The 21,884-nt window shown below is 40.0% G+C and overlaps 1 protein-coding gene across 2 annotated transcripts; it reads right to left on the bottom strand.

Moving 5' to 3' along the window:
- Positions 1-7,504: 7,504 nt before the first annotated feature.
- Positions 7,505-21,292, bottom strand: LOC119725853 (NACHT, LRR and PYD domains-containing protein 3-like). Of its 2 annotated transcripts, none has more exons than XM_038197444.1 (4): positions 21,142-21,292; positions 16,386-16,484; positions 14,631-14,698; positions 7,505-12,436 (listed from the first exon to the last, which is right to left on the bottom strand). In XM_038197444.1, exons 3-4 carry the CDS (start codon positions 14,665-14,667, stop codon positions 11,277-11,279), a joined length of 1,197 nt encoding a protein of 398 aa, XP_038053372.1. In that variant the 5' UTR covers positions 14,668-14,698; positions 16,386-16,484; positions 21,142-21,292; the 3' UTR covers positions 7,505-11,276. Both variants share the same exon structure in this region, with proteins under 2 accessions (XP_038053372.1, XP_038053373.1).
- Positions 21,293-21,884: the final 592 nt, after the last annotated feature.

Below are 21,884 nucleotides of genomic sequence, written 5' to 3'. Positions count from 1 at the left end.
GGACAATATGCACAAATTCATTGCCTTAACCAATTTCGGTGCTGAGTTATGTAATAGCTGTTTAAAACCCTTCATGTTGTGAAAAAACATTGTGGTTTGGAATTAAACTCAGTTGCCCTTGAGCATTATATTGAGGTTTTGCCATGATGACTGATAGCCAGATTTAATTATTCCAATCCCAACCGCAGCTCTTGTTCACAACATGCACGGCTTTAGACCAAGGATAAGAAGTATCTGCACACTAAAAACATTCAAAATGGACTTCATGGTTTTTAGTTCAAAATAGCCAGGTAGACACTTATTTGTGCACATACTGCAGAGCGGCCGACTGGCGCTCTAAACATCAACTCACCTCATTTCGTGAGACGTCCTAGTCAATTTCCCATCATTGGCTGTTGGCAATCACCTAGCTAGTAGTCATCATGCAGAAAACAGGAATCAGGAAATCAGTCGACCAGTAAAAGGGCACACCTGATGAGAATAATCGATGGTCAGGTGTTTCTGTTCAATTCTATGGTCATTCACCGATTGTCTATGTGGTTTAATCTTTAACATCTAAGTGTCGCATGGACCGTGTGTGATGTAAACGTCATCAGTGAGGGTCAACCGTGTCCACGTTATAGCGGGTATCGGTGAAAGAATTTTGCTGAGTGTTATATACATGTGTTAGGTCCTCCCACATTCAGTAACAGAGAGTAGACTCAAAACTATAGATTCGTGCAAGTCTTACACGAATCTACAGTCTATTTTCCGAGTCTATTGTCTGACTTAATATGGTACACGAATAAGGATGATAAAAAAGCTAGTTATTTCAGGAAGTATTAGCGATATTAGGAAAGGAGATTAAGTGGCCTCTGATGCTTCGTTTCAATCGTTTTTTAATATCACGCAAGACAATTGCATTCGTTGTGACGTTTATCTATTTGCAACCTCGGCCCCGCAGTGTGACTTGGGTGAAGGGCGGGGTCGTCAAGGCTGACAATAATTGTCTTCACACATGTCTTTTTTCAAATACAGGCTTTCAGAACACACAATTCCTATTGCCACCTATACGTGCATTTGTAGTCCATACTACCATTGTATGCATAGCAGCTGAGGTTATCTTACAGGTCAAAGTTGTGAATTATTAACCACAAGTAGGTTAGCATGAAGCAGGTCTCGGATCCCTACTTCCATGTCAATGAGTTGATTCAAAGCTAAGTTTGTCTGCTAAGTGTTGTTGACACTGGTATGAAAGTCCATTGGAACGCAATATCATAGGAGTCCTGCAATGGTGCTTCGTACAGCAGGCCTCGTGCGCCGGGCCTTTGTACGCAAACCCACCGCGTTCAACAGAAAATGGTATTTCGCAAGGGTATTAGGCAGTGGAAGAAGCTTCGTATATACCTCACGTCACTTAAACATTTCTGCTGTCTTAATCTCATCTTTACAAAACGTCTTTACACACACATCAGCACGTTTGTTTATGGTGTAAATCGAAGATTTTCAATTGTTCCTCTTCCCTTTTCCTTTGTTTATTACTTGTTTGCAACAGCTCTTATTGTTTTTCTGCATGTATTTCAACCGAGGAGTCCTCGATTTGGTTCAATTTCTCAATTCATTGATGATGTTGCACGTGTGTGTTCTCGGTTTACACCATAAACAAACGCAAACAATATGTATTATATGCGTTTTATCTAATAAAATGCATATAATACAGTACCTTCAATATGTCTATCCAGTTTCCTTTTAGAAATCTGAGTGCGAACAAAGGTTTTTTTTGTGGGGGGGGGGGGTATAGGGCACCCTGTAATCATGTGTGATTGTGACTGTGTTTGTGACTTTCCATGATGACGATTATACTGTGCATCATGATGACTGAAACACAGATGTGCACCAATCCGAGTGGCAAACAATAGGACCTGGTCATGATGCAAGCACAGGGCCATGCAGGCAAAGTTGAATAGATTGTACGAATCTACACTTACTCACAAACGTGGAAATTGTGGTAAACCAGAAAGCTTGTTTGCATAAACTATTGTTGTTTTAGGAAATAGTTCAGGTCGGAGAATCTATTGGGAACTGCAGATTCGTTTAACTATTAATGGACAAGGAGAGTGAATCACAGCTCGAATATAGAATTCCTCGTCCATTTTCCTCAACATATCCTTTTCTTTTGCTTACAATGGCAGCTTGTGCCAGTGTATCATCATTATAATCATTCTTTTGTTGATTACTGCTACCAAGCACAGAACCTGTCCCCTTACAGTGGCATCACAGATTGGCATCGGTTCCCTGGGTTCTGGGTGTAAATTCAGACGCAAATTCACCGAGTTCATCAAAGAACAAGGATCCGTTTTCAAATATATCGCTGTCGTTGGCTGAATGTTAGTGACTGAGTTGTGACTTCGGTGTGAAATGATCGCGTGATGCCAGAAAAATCACCTGACGTTTGACTGAACTATTTTTCCGATCGAAAATAGTTCGCAAATCTTATACTGCGTATTGCTTGTACGCGTATTGATATTGGCATTTGCCATGCTTACCAAGCCTGTCATTACAAAGTTAGTTTTAACAGGTAACAAGGAGCGCCTTCAGAGATATGAAATTTTGAGTAAAAAAACCAAACTTCATCATCGTATTATGGTTTTCCCAGTTTTTGTCTCCTTCAGTTGGTTACTTCATGGATATTGATATTGATTACGCGTATTGATATCAGCTGTTGTTATGTTTATACCAAACCTGTCATTATTATTCCGAGTTAATAATTAAGAGTGATACTCTGGCATTTCTTTGGTAATACTTGAAATGTAACTTTATGTTTCAGTTAACATTATATTTTAAGTTGAAATTGCCAGTTTAGGGGCTTGTTGCCTTTATGGTTTTTATACAAATACAAATTCCCATATTCATGAGCAAATTTTGTGACGTCAAGGCAGACATTTCAGTTTCACATCTGCTTAAGCCTAAAATGTCACCAGAATGCTCGGGGTAAGCTGTGAATATGTTGACTGCTTGCAGCGGTTTATTGTTGTTTCAGACTGTATATGACAGTAAGAATTAAAAACAATATATATGCACTAATAATAAACACAATTTTGGGCTTTGAACTTGAAGTGAAACTCCCTTATCTGACGAGTGTTCATAAAAGACATCACGCTGCAGCGCCCTCAGTTGTCAGGTAAAATTGATTGTTACAAAGAGTGCTACTTTCGAAACCTTGTACTATTATATGGATTTCTTATACTTTTTTTTTTATACATTCCAGAGAAATAGATATTAGCACATTATATGTCTCAAGTGGTAAATTCATTTCATTGACCCTTTAAATGTACAGTAACTGACGTTATTGTTGTTGAAAGCATACTTGGTTTCATGATAGTTTTAAAAATGATGGACTGTTCCTTTATAACATAATCAAGAAGAGACCTATTCATTTCACTTCACACAAGCTAGAACAATCCCGAAAACTATTTCTATTCTGATGAACAACTTTTTCATTTGCTTTTCATAGCATAAATCAATGACGAAAACTGTCCCTTCTTAATGCTGAAACAACTGGGAAACCTATACTAGTTCAACACAAGTCCTTCCGGCCACCAATGGAGGCGTGTCAGTGGCGTATCAAGGAGGAGGGGTGTTGCATCCTGCCTTTCAGCCACTGACTAATGTTATGATACCAGCAAAATGGGGTCACAACGATTAAACTGAATGCTAAAAGTCCTATATATATAATTTTCACTGCCTTGGAATGCAGGAGAGAGCATCACATATTTCAAAACTTTCTGGGTCATGCCCCCTAGCAGGGCGCGCCGTCAGCACGCGTCATATCAACCACCGTTTCCTAAAACTTAAAAGCTACATCGGCGCTGCGTGTTCCCTACCTACATTCATCGCTCATACAGACTACCATTGCATGCTAAAGCTGCTGAGGTTATCTTACATGTCGAAGTTGTGAATTATTAACTACAAGCGTGCTTTTATCGGGTCTCGAGTCCGTCCATTATGTCAATGAGCTTGATCAAAGCTAGGTGTCTGCTAAGTGTTGGCACTGGTATGAAAGTCCATTTGAATCAAAATACTCCTGCAATATGGTGCTTGTACACGTACACGTAGATATACAGTATGCAGAGTATTACGAACAGATCAATAATCGCTAATATTCAGACGCGGGTAAGGTTGCAAAAATTCATTAAAATAAACCATGGTTTTGCTGTTGGTGATATACGGAAGTTTGAGTCCAACGGTGGGCAGATGGATGACAGTTTACGATCGAAGGACCACTTTGAGTCCCCAGACTTTGTAGGTATTCCCCTTCATAAGAACAATGTGTAGCATATAATTATAATGCTCTTATGTGATGAAAATGAGTCGGAGCTGAAAAGAACATTTTGAAATAAACCAATCTTCCAAGACTCAGTGGTTTGAATCTTACGCGCTGCAAATAACTCAGAGGATGACCTTTGCTATTTTAATTTACATGCAGTAACAGTGAGTGCACAAAAGGTTCACTCATGCCTATGCACGCAATAAAACAACATTGCCCTCTATGGCTTAAGGTCTATTTCGAAATCTTAATAAGTAGTGTAAAGATGTCCTAGTCGTATGGTTGTATTGAACGCGAATGACGTGATTTTATGCAATCCTCGGGCGGAGATTCATGTTGCCTATGAATCTTATCTTTGCAAAAAGGAACACACGTATACACGAAAACAGGTTTAACGAAGTCAAATACCGCCATATGAATGTCATAAATAGTATAATATTACGGTTCGTGAGTAATATCTAATATTTAATGTTTACTACAAAAACACAATATCAACATTTAGAAACCAACATAAATTAACTGTTTCAGACAAAGGAAAAATATAGTTCAGTCTAAATCTGGTCGATAATATTACATATCAAGCTGTTACTCCTTTTCTTCCGCTTACAATGACAGTATATCGTAATGGCAATGGTAATCATTATTTTGGAAAATAACAAGTTGTTTCTCTTACTTTTTATTGAAATCAAACTAGAACATTTCCTACCTTTGTTTGTTTGTTTGACTTGCTATACCGACGGGCTGTGTGTTGCAAACAGCTACCGAGACTGTGGCATCACAGTCTACCAATGAACGGGTCGGTTCACTGCGTTCTGGGACTTGGTTCTGGGTGCGAATTCAGACACAAATCCACCGATGTTCATCAAAGAATAAGGTTCAGTTTCAACGGATGTATAGCCAGTATGAAAAGGAAAGAACATGTGAGGTTGTTGCAATGCAGAAACATTATAAAGGTGTGCCGTGCCAGTGACGTACGCTCGCGATAAATAATGTGTGCCGATAGACTTGACAAACGTCGTCACTTACGTACAGTACAGGTACCGGTACATTGAACACTGATCCACAGCACGCACCATGTGAATACGACCGTTTATCACAGATTGGAATTGCAGTCTACGGAACGTAGTGAGAATGTATATGTCTGCTGCATACTCAGACTTGAACAATACACTGCTTAATACAGTGCCCTGCGCAATGAGTACATGAAATCATTGTATTTCTTGGCAAATTCTCCATAGTCGCGTGCGTTGTCACGCTTGTTGCCCAACTGTGATATCGGTCCCCATGTATTTTGGTCGCCCAGACGTGAAGTACGCATAGTACATGTATATGTTCTCTTTTGGAAATTCAGAAACTAAATGCAGATACAATTGTATGGGGTGGACATATCTGACTAATGACGATTGGGAAACTGTGCTGTACCCTTAATTACGCTTATATTCCCTCACCAAACACAATTTGCTTTGTCTCAGAAAATTGGGTCGGTCGGGTGATCCGAGCCGAAGGTATGTTTTCTTGGCCTTAATTATCATGAAATTTTCAGATTCATTTTCACACGTTTGGGTATCAATATTTCAACTTGAAATTTCACGAAAATTAGACATCTGAAAAAGGCAGCACTTTCTCATTAGCCTATCAAGAGGGTGAGTATACTTCTAAAGCAAAGACAAACTACAAACTAATCCTAAATGTTAAAATCAAAATTTGACAAAGTTCGACATTTTTTGTACAAGGTGGAAGTGTGGCCTTTATTTACGGAGGTAGTCCAGTAAATTGGCCACATTTATGGAGCTATGTATCGGGGTGAAGGCCTATACGATAAGGATAATAATGATAGACATTTCGCCGTAAACTAAAATACATGTATCCATGATTATCGAGCCAGACACTAGTAGTATAGAATACGGATGAATGCTTACGGGAATTAAATGTCCAGAAATAAACATGATATAAATTAAAGTCAAATTACTTACAAATAGTCAAAATACTTACAAATAGTTGGCTACAGAAATGTGTAGTGAGTTGATCGGGAGCGTGGAGGCAACTGATTCGAATCTCCCGCACGCCGGGGTGACGCGAGCAAAGATATTACGTAATTGCATACCAGAGATGCCTAATCGGGATTGGTCGGGGACTGACTGGATTAAACCTATGTAGTAAGGGCTCTATTTAAAATAAGGGTAATAGTTTAATACTCGAAGGAGAAAATAAATAACGGAATAGACTCATAGCGGTGACGATTACAGGCTTATATTGCATGCTTCCGTCCGTGCAAGGTCGCGTGTACATAATCCAAATCGTTTACAATCCTTAAACAATGCTTCGAAATTTGGTGAGAATGCCATGCCCCTTTTTTATTCAATTTTGTACAGGTTTTACCGTATGATTTAGTACATTTTGCAGCCTACTTTCACAAATTTAACGCCTAAGTTATATGCGGGCTGGACGCAGTAAAAAAATAACCCTGGAGGAGGGGCAAGAAATTGCAAGTTGAATGACGAGATGAGAAGTCAGCCCTTCAAGGAATTCTTGCCACGAATCTTCTCCTGACACTTCAGCAGGTGGATAAACTGGAAACAGCTCCTTGTAGTTCAACGCCTGATTGTTTCGAGCCCGCGAAATATTTTGAATCGACCTCACGCATAGCAGCCATCTTAGAGGGCGTCTTTTGTTCTGTAATCTAGTAGCAATGAATGCACAAAAGGTTGACTCATGCATATCCCTGCAAAACAAATGCACTGTCCTCCAAGATGGCTGCTGTGTATAATGTCTATAAAGAAGGAGCGATATACATGTAGTTTCAGTGCTGAAATGGGGGCGCTGTTTTTGTAGTCTATTGCAAACTTTACACGGCAGGCAGCAGTGAAAAGTCAACTACTACAGTTTAGTATTCTGTGCTAAAAGGGGGCGGGACATCGCTCCAGTGGGGGAGGACATATACAGTCAAACTTCATAGCAGGCGATGGATTTACTGGAGGAAGATTTGACCTGAACTTGCACCGACACATCCTACTATTGCACTCCCGTATCAAGCAGGTTTGCAAAGATAACAGCAAGGGTTCGAACCCACGAGCAAAAGTACAAAAGGAAATGCGCAATGACAAGCTGTGGTGAAAAACAGAATATTTGACGGTGAAAACTTTGGCTTGACATTATAAGTATTTTGTTTTAACAAAGAAAATATTACAAACCAAGATATACAATATCTCTAATATCATTTATTTTTGTTCACTATGTCCGAAATAATCCAGCTGCAAAAATATGAAACAGTTACAAAAATAAAAAAGTCCATCCAAATATTCCCGTCACACAAGTTGAATTTTAGGGTAAACATTTCAAAAAAACTAATCGTTTTGATATTGAAACATTTATAACCTAAGTGCTAATGTTTTACTTTCATTGAAGCCAGAAACTTGCGATCTTTTTCTTGCAGGTAAACATAAACAAAAAACACATTATTAAATCCTGGACATCAACAAGTGCTAAGAAATACACTGACAACATGCCTGCGTTAATTTTACACAAGAAATGGTGAAAACTGCAACTTTACCCAAAATTGGGTTGTTCTATAACTCAGTGAAATTTGTAAAATGGAGCCTGGCTTTAATGGTTTAACAAAAAATGCATAATGCAAAAATCCTAAAAAGAGGCAAAGTATGAAGTAATTTCAAAGCATATTCTTTGTTAACCCAATTAAACATTGTATGTTTAATTTCATGGGTCATGGGGTTTGTTCCCTATTTTTGGAATAAAATATAACATAACATATCTATAACCAATTGTTTGGGTACGAATTTCTGTTAAATTCAACCAAAAGTTGTAGTCATAGACGATGCGAAAGTAACATGGAACTATTATGACCTTGCATCATTAACTACATCTATCCATTCCAGAACGAAGCAGACAATTTGGAAAAAACATCATTTTATATTAATGATTAACATCAAACTCTAAACAAAGAAGCGTACAAGTAAATAAATCCAGGACGCACAGACATGCGATTGATTACCAAAACGGACAGTTAGATTAGTGGAGCGTCTCACAGAAAAGTTGTGGAGACCTTGATTTCATTTTTAGATTCAAATACAAATGAAACAATTACAAAATAAAACCTTGCTCTTGAATCCATGAATATATTTTCGACTATAGCTTGAAGTTTTCGTTTGCATCAGCTTGTTATATACATTAATTGTCTTAAATATAAAACTTCCTTTGTGATATCACACTATTATTGAAAGTGTAGATTACTAGAGGTATTATATTAGGAATCGAGAGTTTACTGTAGATTCGTTGCGAATTCACAGTAAACTGTAGATTCGTAACGAATCACGGTTACCATGGATTTTGAACGTTTGTAAATTTACGATTAGTGTACTGCTGAATAAGGTAAAATGAAAAACAAACCGAAAACGCAATAATGTTGCAAAAAAGTACCATATTGTACTATTGGTAAGTTGTAATATACTAGAGATAATTTGGAATGTCACCATCATTGCCAGTTGTCAAACTGATCTTCGAGACAATGGAATTGACAAATCTTGACATCGTTTTACTGGTAATAAACAGTAAACAATTGAAACATAATGCAAATAAGTCTTGAAGATGTTTAATAAAACAGGATACCAGACTAAATACACATTCACATTAAGTTCTTACATACGTGTCACATGACTTGTTACATTGAGAGCTCAAGAAAACTCTTCTTGTTTTAACTGATTAATTATTCTTTCAGGCGAAGCATAGACTAATCTCTGACAATTTTTTTTTTCACAATACATTAGGTGGATATTTACGCAAGATTTTATTAATTTGTTATAAAGTTTCACTTGCTCAGAACAGCGCTGTGTGAGTCATTATTATGACGGCAGCACAATTCCAGATCTGATCGAAAATGAAAATGACGAGTTGTTGAGCTGTACCCTGGAACTTTGAACAGATTCTTGGGACTATAAAGCCACAACACGTTAAAATCTCCATGATATGTATAAATGTGGTTGTCTCGGATGTATTCAGGAATGTTCACCATTTTGTCTCTGGCAATCCTCAGGTGACTCGTTAGAGTTGAGAGAAAATAAGGAAGGACATTCAAGTCTAAGAAGCAAGAAACGGATGAGAGAGAACAATTCTTGATGGAAACCACGTGATACGGTGTGACATTTGCCCTTGACGGGAATCGAACCGAATGGTTGTGCAATGGGAGTACCCGGCCACCACCTCAAGTGTCCAGATAACACATCTAATACAAACAGCCACGATTCAGAGTCAATAAGCCTCAAAGACACCCTGGTTGGATGTGAACCTCGCCAACACAGACAAGTAACAAGAAAGGATCATAGGCGGATAACCAGATTGAGTAACACAAGCATCCAGAATAGACAATAAAGTAACTCTGGTTGGATACGCCGAATCCGCTGAAAATTCTCTGATAAGTAATGTACTTCACTAATTGTCAATTTGTAATACTTCTCAACAGGACTATTTGCTGAGGGGGGGGGGGGTCATGCCCGTTACATTTTCTTATGTCCGATTGTAGCAGACAAGCGGACATTTAGGTAATTGTTATTACTTTAATTTTTATGTTTTTGTTTTTGGGTGACAGAGCAGAAAGGGGGTTTCGACCTCCACCCCCGGGATCCGTGCCTGTCTCAACGTGTATTGTCACAGGATATGTCTTTTGTATGCTTACCAGCGCTGAGAGTTACACAGAGATTCGAGCGAAATAGCCCAACTGTCCAATTTCAAATGTTGGTGATGTAACTGGTAAGAAAATCAACAAATTTATGTTATCTTTTTGTAAAATTTATCTAAGAAAACGTGACTTCTGGAAGATTTTCCTTGACCATCTGCTTGACACGCTCTGCATTGGGACCTTTGTAATCAAGCTTAAACAGGAGTAGTTCAGGCAGATTCCTGAGATGAGCAGTAAGAGTCTCCAATCCAACCTCACTGAATGAATTGCCTTCAACATTAAGCGACACCAAACCATGCCCAGCAGGGAGGATGCTGATCAGGTCATGGATGTCATCATCATTCAGTCCACATGATTCTAATACCAACAACAACAGGAACGGAGAAACAAGAGGGGCTACACCAGCCAGATGGCCGTGAAGGTTGGTATAGTACACAAATACCCATGCCAACCTATCACAACCAGCCAGTGCATTCGCAAGTCTAATGACATCATCATACGTTCTCAGCCACAGTGCCACTTTCTGAATGATCTGCTTGCATACACGAGACAGGGATCCTAACACACGCTCACCAAGGTGAGAATCCTCATCAATCTGCAGTTCAAGCTCTATTTGATCACGAAGCCTCTCGACCACCACTACGGCTGTCTGCATCTCCTCGTCTGGTTTATCCGACACATTGTAAGAGACAGACACCCGAAATCTCCTGATTGACCTGATGTTATCAATCGGTAGTATCTCCTCCAGCAGCTTCAGGCATTCATGCAATCTACTGGTGATACTTAAATCAATGCGTACCTTTGTGTCATCATGCAGTAGGCTATCAATTCCCCTCAACGGCGCCAATTCTTCATGCGATCTGCAGCGGACAGTTAAGTCCTTAAGTTCTACTAGTGGCTGACGGAGACACTGCAAGTAATAGCGCATTGCTAACAGATCCTCCTGACTATCACACTTCGCTTTAGTTGGTCGGTCTAGCTTATCAGCCAGTTTGCCACAACCAGACTCCAATAAACACAGGTGCGTCAGTGGCTGCAGTTTAATCTCGGGAAAGAATTCTGCCTTGCTACGTTGTTTTTGTACGTGCTCGAGGATGAGCGGAGTAGCCAGAGACCCTGATGATATACCGCATGCAAACCGAAGCAGATATTCCATTGCACGGACATTGCCTGGATTGATCTGCTGCAACCTCTCATGAAACTCCTTTTTGTTTGCGTGATGCAAATTGGCAAAGTAGTATGCTGCAAAGTACTCTTGCATAGACTTGTGTTCGAAAGCTACTACTTCATCTTCTTCAAGCCACTCGTGAAACTTTCTTGTTGAAGGAAACCAAATCGACACCCATCCTTCAAGGCTTTCTCTTCAAATTCCTCCGAGGAGAATACGAGCCTTTCCCCCTTGGGGTCTAGTAACCCATCAAGAGCGACTGGTCCCAGTCCACGCACGACTGATTTCACCAGCGCCACCTGATCCTCGCCTTCATTGCAACGGCGACTGACTAGAACATCAGCAAACTGTGTGTAAAGTGCCGTTAATTGATCAGGCAGTTTTGACAGATTATCCCAAATTATGCACAGGAAGAGTACAAGGATTGGAATCTGGGCCAGTGTGCGCATCAATGAGCTGGATGTCACATGTGAAATTAATAATTCACCATTTTTGGCGTCACATTTTGTAGCAAAGTAGGATGTTATGTATTTCTGTGCAGTGTCGAGTGTGAAACCCAAAGTTTGTAATCTGGTGTAGTGCGGGTATCCCTTGATGGCAAAGTCAATCATGTGTGGCCGAGTTGATACTAAGACAGTGCTGCGTCTCAACACCTTGTTATGCAAGATGTCCTTGACCCCATAGCCACCTTCCGGGGCCGGAGAATTGAGAACATGGGATGGAATCTCATCCAATCCGTCCAATAGGAAAGCTGTATCCGCTTCGTAATCATCAATAACTTTCTTCAAAACTGCCTTCTCAATGCCAGGTAAAATCTGGTCTCGTATGGCCTCAAGGACGCAGCTTGTCTTTTTCATTTGGCTCAACTTTAACGGGAACACAAGTTTGAACTTTGCCATATTGGAATTTGGATCAGTACTCGCATTTGCAACGCTCAATAAAAGAGTAGACTTGCCAAATCCTGCCCTCCCTGAAAGAATGACCCGGAGCTTTGTTACTAAAACGTCAAGCATATCTTCAAAAGAATATAGGGGCTTCGTTCTAGGTTTATCTAAATCCCGTGTCCCCTCCGGTAAATGGATGAGTTCTTTTGTCGTCTCATTACTTTCTACGTTCTGAGTGAGTTCTAGTTCAGAAAAGTGGTAAATATCCAAGGTCCTGGAAGGATCCAAGGGATGTGCTGGGATAGTACATGTTTGATCGTTGTTGTACTCCAAAACAAGCTGCTGGATATTCGTCAGATCAGTACGGGGTGCGAATCCACCAGAAGGCCCTGAAACGAAGTTAGAATTAGCAGAAAATGTACCGAGTTCATATCATCGCGCCAAATTTCTCACTTTAACGGTCACTCTTAAAACGGCGTTAATCAATTTAGCTTGAATTCGGATGATGATAAAGGTTGAACCGCACTTAGTAATTAGAGATTTTCACGAAACCATTTCATTTCTTTTGAAACCTTTGAAGCTACTTGTTAGCAATTCAAAGATATTATGATTTACTTTGAAACGAAATAAAGCACCCGACAATTTTGTTATGGACAAATGCGTCACCGTTTTCACAAACTGACACTGTGGTATTAGTTCGTGAAAATCGTGTACAATTACGGTTTCACGAACCGACTGGCGGGTGCGCGCACAAATCGGAAAATGACGCAAAACAGAACGATTTGGTTTTTCACTATCTGAAACCCAAGAATGTGGCCGAAATACAATTCGTAGATAAAAAAAAGCTTTGAAGTGTTTGACACGAAATAAATCCGTCCGACTATTGTGGACTTACGCAAAAACAATACTAAGAACGGTTTTAATTTTTTTGGTGAAATTAATGTCGGTTTCAGTTCGTGAAAACGAAATTGAACGAGTGCGCGCAAGCAATGCTAGTGTGTCGTAAATTTAGGATTTTGTACTGTTAAATACGGACTCATTGGTAATATTGCGCATGTCTAAGTATGGTAATTAAGTGACCAGTCACGTGAGAGGGTTTAACCAATAATACGGTGAAGACTCACATTTTTACAGGAGTCTGCTTTTATGACACAGGGTGAAAGTTCGTGAAAACGAACATAATGCGGTTATGTATGCGAGCGTGCCGGCTCGTGTCGGTTCGTGGTGTCAGTGGCGTATTACAGAATGTAGGTGACACATTGTGAATTATTTGCGGCCCGACTATAGTTCTTGAAGGGTAGACTGGTTCTCGCCACCCAACATAATAGTAACATGGGCTTTTGTTTTGGATTTGTGAAGCCAATATGCCGACTGACATCCGACCCACATTATGATCCAAGTCTGAAGCAGACTGGGAAAATGGACAACACGTAATGCTAGGTCTCCATATTTCCCTGGGATATATTGCGCTCAACTTTCCAAATGATTGCATAATACAAGGTGCATCTCCGAAGAGGTCTATTTGACGGGTAGTTAGATAGATTTCAGTGAAGAGGGGCGATAAGTGAGTGATGTAGGTGTTCAAAGAAGACGAAGGCTCGCTTTGCAATTTCCACCCACTTTCTGCCACTGAACAGTATGCTCCACAAAAAGTGTCCGTCTGACTATTTTTTTTTTAATAACTGCAAAACCATGACGTCAGTTTTAAACACATTAAGTGCAAATATCCTTATTCCTTAATCCAAATAAGTTAATTAATTTCAGTCGCTCATCACTACACATGGTCAACTGATCACAACAACATTTTGCACACTGTGACACAGTTCACTGCCCTAACCAACTTCGGTGCTGTGTTATGTAAGCTGTTTAAAATCCGTCATTTGGTGAAAAACATCTTTGTCTATGAGTATTAACCCTTACGAGCAGCGAAGCGGTGATAGAATTCTCCACATTTTCCAAATATTGGCATATTTTTTTTCAATGGGCCAATTAGGCCAAGCTTCCATCTAATCCTCACCCCTACTATACACCACAAGCCTGTAGACTCCCATTGGCCAGACCCTAGCCACTCCGGAGTAAGGAGTGTTGGAAAATAGAAGCCAAGATGGCGGCTCTTGCCTTTGTGCAGTAGTTGGAGAAAATGGCGGCCAAACCCTTTGTGCCGCCGATCTCTTTGTGTCAACCCCTCGTGCCGCCCAGAGCTCAGACAGGTTGTAAACAGTCTCTTACGATGTGAATGACCTATATCTTGTGTATGTACAGGCATTTGACCTAGGTTATTGACCTAGAAACACATGTGGTGATAAAATTCTCCACGTTGTCACTCCGTGTGATTTTTTTTGCTAAGTTGCTCCCAAGGTTAAACTGAGATCTAGCCATGATAACTGAAAGCAGGCAAATGATTCCAATTCCAGCAGCAGCTCTTATTCACAACATGGGTTTTGGCGAAGGATAAGGAGTATCCAGTATTGACATCCAAAATTGACTTCATGGTTTAAGTTATCAAAAAAAATAGGTATAGACACTTATTTGGAGACATACCGAAGAGCGGCGGACTGACGTTCTAAATAAATTCCAACTGACCTGATTTCCAGAGACGCCTTAGTAAATTTCCCATCATTGGTTCTTGGACCTCACCCAGTAGTCATCATCTAGGAAATAGAAAACAGGACATCAGTTTACAGTCGACCAGTACAAGGGCACACCTGATGAGATTATCGATGGGTAGGTGTTTCTGTTTAATTCCATGGCCATTTAATAACCACTCGTCAATGTGGTTTATTCAGTAACATCTAGTTTGTGTCGCATGGACCGCGTATGATGTAAACGTCCTCAGTGAGAGTTAACCGTGTCCACGTTTATGAAGCAGGTATCGGTGCTGAAATTTGCCAACTGTTGTATACATGTGTATTGTCCATCCATATTGAGTTATATAGAGTGAACGAGGAATTGTAGATTCGTGCAAATCTTACACGAATTTACAGTCAATTCTCTGACTTAACTATTTTATTTCAAAACAACAACGGTTTATACAAATGAGTCCCATATGCATCAACCCACTCTCCGTATTATCGTCCATTTTGATGCATTTGTTTAACAAACTCTTCAATGGCGATAACAAAAGCTTACCTAATTACAGGGGTGCATACAAAGGCCTATGTTTCCCAAATACAGAGTTCCTCAACCCTAACCCTCACCTAACCCTAACCCTTACCCAACCCTAACCCTAAGAATGTTAGGGAAAATAGGTATTGGAGGACATAAGTATTAGGGAACGTCGGGTAGAGCTCAATTACAGTATGGTAACATTATCGCTTTTCAACTTGTTTCTTATTTTACCTTATTTTCACAGTACAGTAATCGTGAATTTACAAGCATCCAGAAACCATGGTTTATGTGGTTCGTTACGAATCCACAGTAGTAAAACAATCTACAATAGCGTGACGTCACAAAATAGTTCAATCGGTAATAATCCGAACCCGCCCATCTTATATACACCCAACTCTTAAACGTGTCCGGTCAGATTCGGCCAAGGATCCAGATCAGTTTTAAACTTAGACCGTTCTTGGTCCAAACGACCGAGTCGTGTTTCCCTTGAAACCAACATTTGAAATGTTGACGCAAAAGCGAGTAAGGTCAATTCTGAACTAGAATGGCCAATTCTGACGAAAGACTTTCAAGAGTGCTTGTCTCATACAAATCATTGTAATACAAGTGCATTGTATAGTTTGCATGGGGGAGTGTCGATATAGTTTCGGTATGCAGTAATACCATGAGGTAGTAGACTTAATTAGTTCTGATAACAACAATTATTCATAGTTCTAAACAGAGCTTGTACTGCTAAGTGCTGTAACCACAAGTAGGTTAACATGAAGTAGGTATCGGATCGATCCTACTGATGTCAATGAGTTGGATCAATGCTAAGTTTGTCTGCTAGTTGACATTCAGCTACCTCAGTGAAGATAATTGGGAGAAGTCCAATCGCCTTCCAACGTACTTAGCGAAAGTAGACAACAAGCAAGACAAGATCTTTTAAAACCTAAGCAGGACTGTTCTTATCAGAAATAAATTTACTAAGCGATATAGTTATTACCACAAACCGAAACTATAACGAAAATGCAGTTTTGAAATAGAAACCAAATGTGCAATCCAGAGGCATACGACTTTATGTCGTTACAGTGACAGTCAGATTCATAGATGACATGACTTGTGTGTCTGTTATAAAGAGCGGGCTTATGATGCACGAATAAGGTAGATTAAAATGTATACATTTGTTGTGAGCGAAATTGTTTCCAGTAGTACAAAGTTTCCTAAAAATGTATACAAAAGGACACTCACCACAATTTATGGAGGAGCCCAGTGAATTGTCCAGGTCAAAAGCGAGGGAAGGTCCAAAGATTGCGAGGACATACCCCGGCTTAAACTTGAGCGTCGCTGCTAAAAACAAAAAGACAACCAGCACTAGTTAGACCCGTCCGGTCCCGGCCGGTGTAGCGTGAATATCTGATTCTATGAATATGGACTCGTTTGTAGTATTGCTCATGCGTAAGCATGATAATTAGGAGAGTGACTGGTCACGTGCAAGGGATATTAACCAATAAAAGGTGAATTAGTCCGATTTTCATTGAGTCGGATTTTCTTATGACACTGGCCGCACCCGAACGATGTGGACACACCACCAAGCGTTTCTAAATTATTATTGCACCCTCCACGAAATGGGGTTATGAAATCAATTGTACTGTCTGTGACATAAAAGAAACTCTCACTTACACATAATTATAGTCCTTATATACAATTATGAAAAGAACATAAAGAACAAATAAACCCTCCAAAACGATGGACCTAGTTCTTTCTACAGTGTAGGGATTTAGAGACAACTAGTTCGATATAGTTGCATACATGAGTTGATGTTACAAGCAAATTATAGAACAAACTTAATTTAACTCTGTATCCGTGGGTTGGACAGTGGGTGAATGTTGCATGTCTCCATAGTAAATTGGAACAGTTGCTCTTGGTGCATTTTCTTTCCGTTTGAAGAAACCGAATTTTTCAAAAACGTTTTGTAGGAAATGTGTGGAATGAAATGGAATGGAATGGAACGGAATAGAATGGAACGGAATGAAATGGAATGGAACGGAATGAAATGGAACGGAATGGAATGGTTTGGAATGAAATGGGATGGGATGGGATGGGATGGGATGGGATGGGATGGGATGGATGGGATGGGATGGGATGGGATGGGATGGGATGGGATGGGATGGGATGGGATGGGATGGGATGGGATGGGATGGGGCATGGGGATGGGGAGGGTCGGGTCGGGTCGGGGAGGGGGGATGGGGAGAACGGATGGGGAATGTGGATGGGGATGGGGATGGGATGATAATCATGTTTGGGAGAATGTTAAAGTGTGGGAAGATATCTCAGCCAGCTTTGAAATGGAATGGAATGGGATAGAATGGAACGGAACGGAACGGAACAGAACGGAACGGAACGGAATGAAATGAAATGGAATGGAATGAAATGAAATGAAATTGAATGGAATGGAATGGAATGGAATGGAATGGAACGGAATGAAATGGAATGGAATGGAATGGAATAGAATAAAATGGAATGGAATGGAATGGAATGGAATAGAATAAAATGGAATGGAATGGAATGGAATGGAATGGAATGGAACGGAATGAAATGGAATGGAATGGAATGGAATTGAATGGAATGGAATGGAATAGAATAAAATGGAATGGAATGGAATGGAATGGAATGGAATGGAATTGGGGATGGGGATGGGGAGGGGAGGGTCGGATCGGGGAGGGGGATGGGGAGAAGGGATGGGGAATGTGGATGGGGATGGGGATGGAATGATAATCATGTTTGCGAGAATGTTAAAGTGTGGGAAGATATCTCAGCCAGCTTTGATGTTTTCCTTTTTATATCTCCCAGCATACCGGGGAAAAGTTCCTAGTCCTACATGGGTCCTAGCTCTATGGTCCTACTTCATTTAACAAGAGACATTATGATCTGAGCTTGCATTGCATTGTTGCTCTATGTGCTGAATACAGCCTCAAAGTTCCCCCCTGGTGGCGCGCATCCAGAACTCTGAATAGGACACTGAATTCACGTCCAATAATTCTAGAATGTGCAATTATTTTTGGTATATTGATTTCTTAAGAAAATCACCCCCAGAAAAAAAAGGCCTTGGTAAAATTTACAGAAAATGAGAAACGACGTACATACTTTCGCCCGACGTGAAAGAGAAATATCGTGTCAAAAAATGACCTCTCACTTCCGAAAATATAAAATTCATGTGGACTTGTGCAACGCGGCGTACTCGTAAATAGATGAAGACTTATGAAATAATTTGGGGAGGTCAAAAGGTAAAAAGTGAAAGTTAAACAGAAGGACAATATTAATGTTAGGGTTTACATATTTTTGGAATAAATGTAGAATTATTAGCTTTTATGAAAAAAAATCGAAGTGATAGCTGATAAGGACTGCATTCAAGCTAGCCCGACTAAATCTAGAACCCATCAGCGGTAGGTAGATACATATCTGCTTTGTTGTACTGGATAAGGATCACTTTCGTTGTTGTATAGCCAGTATGAATCAACATGCAATACTTGCCCGAGTCTGACAGGCTAGGAAAGCAACACGTAAGGGTGTGCCTACGTGTGTTCACGGTGGCCATTAAGTTAGCGCGCATGCGCATGAAAGGTAAACCCAGTTACACATAGCAAAACAAAAGTGATCTAAGGTTTCGCGCCCTTTCTGTAAAACTATTTATTTTGCTGTATAAGTTACATGAAAAGTTAAGAGAGTATTGTTGTGAGTTCAGAGCACATTTTATATTGATGAGCACATTCAGGTTTAATAGTAGCGTTTGTTTTCTAATCGATTCATTTTCAAGCCGATCGACTTGAAAATGTTGTATAATAATTTTACGACACTCTTTTTTCAATGACTTGTTAACGTTTCGTTTGAGGCGAGAATCATTTTTGTTTTCAAGTTGTGGTCAATTTCTTGATTTATTACGAGCATATATGGATGACGGATAGTGCCACTCAATACATCAGAATATTTTTTTTGTACGTGTGAACATATTTTTTTTGTACAGCGGCCGCCACTTATTATGTGGCGGCCGCCACTATTCAGACTTATTAAGTGGCACTAACTGTCTTCCGTACGAGTATACAAACATATAGCAAAATTAAAAGTAAATCATATACAGTAATTTCAGGTTAAAAATAGCAAGTTCCATGAAGCACTGGAAAAGCTATTAGTTTGGTAACCGGCCAGTTGTTTAACTTTCGGCTTGTGAACTTTCTTGTATCGATGGTACCACATGGTACCGAGACTGAAACACGGATGTGTGTACAACAAATGATGTTGAAAAAAAAAATCAACATGCCACGGATGTCACAGAGGTCAAGGGACATGATCCCGGATCCAGGAATGCGCACTTTCACTCTCGACACAGTGCCTGCAGTATACATGTACTCGCCTGCTTCTGGCCTTATCTTTGATTTTGGCTGATTTCCAAACATATGTAACATGTTTTCAAACATCAACACAAACACCGTCTGCATGCACCCAAGTTTGCATTATTTTACTTTCAATCGTGGACTCCCTATTTATTTATACTATTTTATTGAGCCGGACAGGAAAACGCATTCAAAGCCAATGTGAGCTGTTGCCAAAATAAAAGAAAATAATAATTGAGTGTAAACAGAAGATCGATGATGAGAAACAATGGGACATTAACACCATGAACAAAAGGCGTGTGGCAAAGTCTGTTTCTGCATTCAACAGGGAACGTTAAACAATAGAGGACAATAGGCTCCCCAGTTCGCGAGGGTCCCCAATTTACGATCGTGTACAAAACATGCGGGAATTATTAAAAAGTGAAAGTACACACAAAAGAGGGACAATAGGGGGCCAACGATTGCAGGCAAACACACACTTGTGTGCGTGTGTAACTATAGCAGAAAAGTGTGCTGGAATTTACTACCTTACGGAGACATGCACACAATAGGGAACAAAAGATTGGATACGTCTCCACAAGAACATTTCTATAGATGAATACGTCTCCACAAGAATTTCACGAAATAGATATATGGATTTTACTCAAAAACTAGGAATTTCCAAGGTAGGTTGATCCGTCGCAAATTGAAGATTTTTAGAAAAGTGATATTTAGTCCAAATTTCAGCCCAGGAAATTAATTCTGGTTAAAATAAGAGCAATTTGAAACTTCAATTTCAAACTCGAAAACTTTACTACACGAGGACAAAGAAATGTCACCACAAGAATACAAATTCCAGAATGTGTGTGCTAACAATAATTAAGCACTTTTTTTCATGGCATAGATGCGGTAGTGTGTGCACTCATGCAGATTGCTATTGTTACGTCACAATTATTTAAGAACATTTTCCTCTGAGGTTAAGTTTGCTTTTGCTGTGCTTATCTGCTAACAGTCTGTATGCAATCGGGCCCTGAAGGTTGAAGATGCCATTAGGCAAATGTACTTGGGAGGAAAGAGAACAGTCTTTCTTTGTTGCAAAATTAGGGGGTGGGTGGGTGGGTCAAAATAATTTGGAAAAAAAGTCGAAATTTTAAAACACTGAAAATTCTGAATGGTCCCTTAGTACCTGCATTCACACTCATATGCTGTTGTAGTCCTTTGTCCTGCCTGTCCCATTGTCTGTCCCTAGGTTAGGGTTCAAAAGCATTCTTGCTTCGCCCAAACCGTGTTGTCCTTTGTGTAATACTTGATATTAAATGTGTACTATTTGATATTAAACCTAACCTGCAATACTGAAAATCAACTTATTGTAAACATTGTGCATTTCCTCTCCAAAGGACAGCATTGAAATAAAATGGACCATTCATGCATTTCGCCTCACCCACCTGTATCTATAAACGCACAAACAATAATCGCGGCCACTATATGCGCTTTGTATACGTACATGCACAGTACAACGTGTGTACAAGATTTTTGCACGACTGTATGATAACAACGCTGAGCTTAAACAAGTTGTGGGCGAAAGTGTCTCTAGTAGTACAAACGTTTCCTACAAAATTATACAAAAGGACACTCACCCCAGTGTCTAGAGGAGCCCACTGACTTGTCCAGGTTAAAAGCAAGGGAAGGTCCAAAAATGCGAGGAAATACACCGGCTTAAACAAGAGCGTCGCCTCTTAAAGCAAAAAGACAACCAGCACTAGTTTGTCCCGTCCGGTCCCGGCCGGTGTAGCGTGAATCTGACTCTATGAATATAGACTCGTTTGTAGTATTGCGCATGCGTAAGCATGATAATTAGGAGAGTGACTGGTAACATGCGAGGGATTAACCAATAATAGGGCAAATGAGTCAGATTTTCATGGAGTCAGAATATCTAACGACACCGGCCACGCCCACACGATGTGGACACACCACCAAGCGTCTCTAAATAATTAAACTCTCAGTTTGGAAAAAAAAAGTGTCCCATTACCTTTTTCTGTAAGCAGATGCCTAGCTGTACTATTTTGTAACAGGAAAAAAAAAACTACTTTCATTGACCCAAAAATCGGGACGCCATATAAAGTGGGGACCGTCTTCTACATAGGAAAGTGCACATGTAAACAAAAAGAAGGCGCCCACTGAATGGTCAGTTTCTCGAGGTCAAGATGCAGTCTAATTGCATAATTAATCGCCATGTCTGCTCGCATATCATAGACCCTTGCTGCGCAAGTGAATGTTCCGTATACTAATAGTAGGTGTCCCCTCCCCATTAAAAAAAAAGTTGGGACGGATGCCGCTGATATGTATCTGCAATCAGATTGATGCTTGAGGGAAATTTACC

Source organism: Patiria miniata, unplaced genomic scaffold, assembly GCF_015706575.1.
Source record: "Patiria miniata isolate m_02_andy unplaced genomic scaffold, ASM1570657v1 HiC_scaffold_19, whole genome shotgun sequence".
NCBI classification, from domain to species: Eukaryota; Metazoa; Echinodermata; class Asteroidea; order Valvatida; family Asterinidae; genus Patiria; species Patiria miniata.
This window is presented reverse-complemented; position numbering and strand designations above follow the sequence as displayed.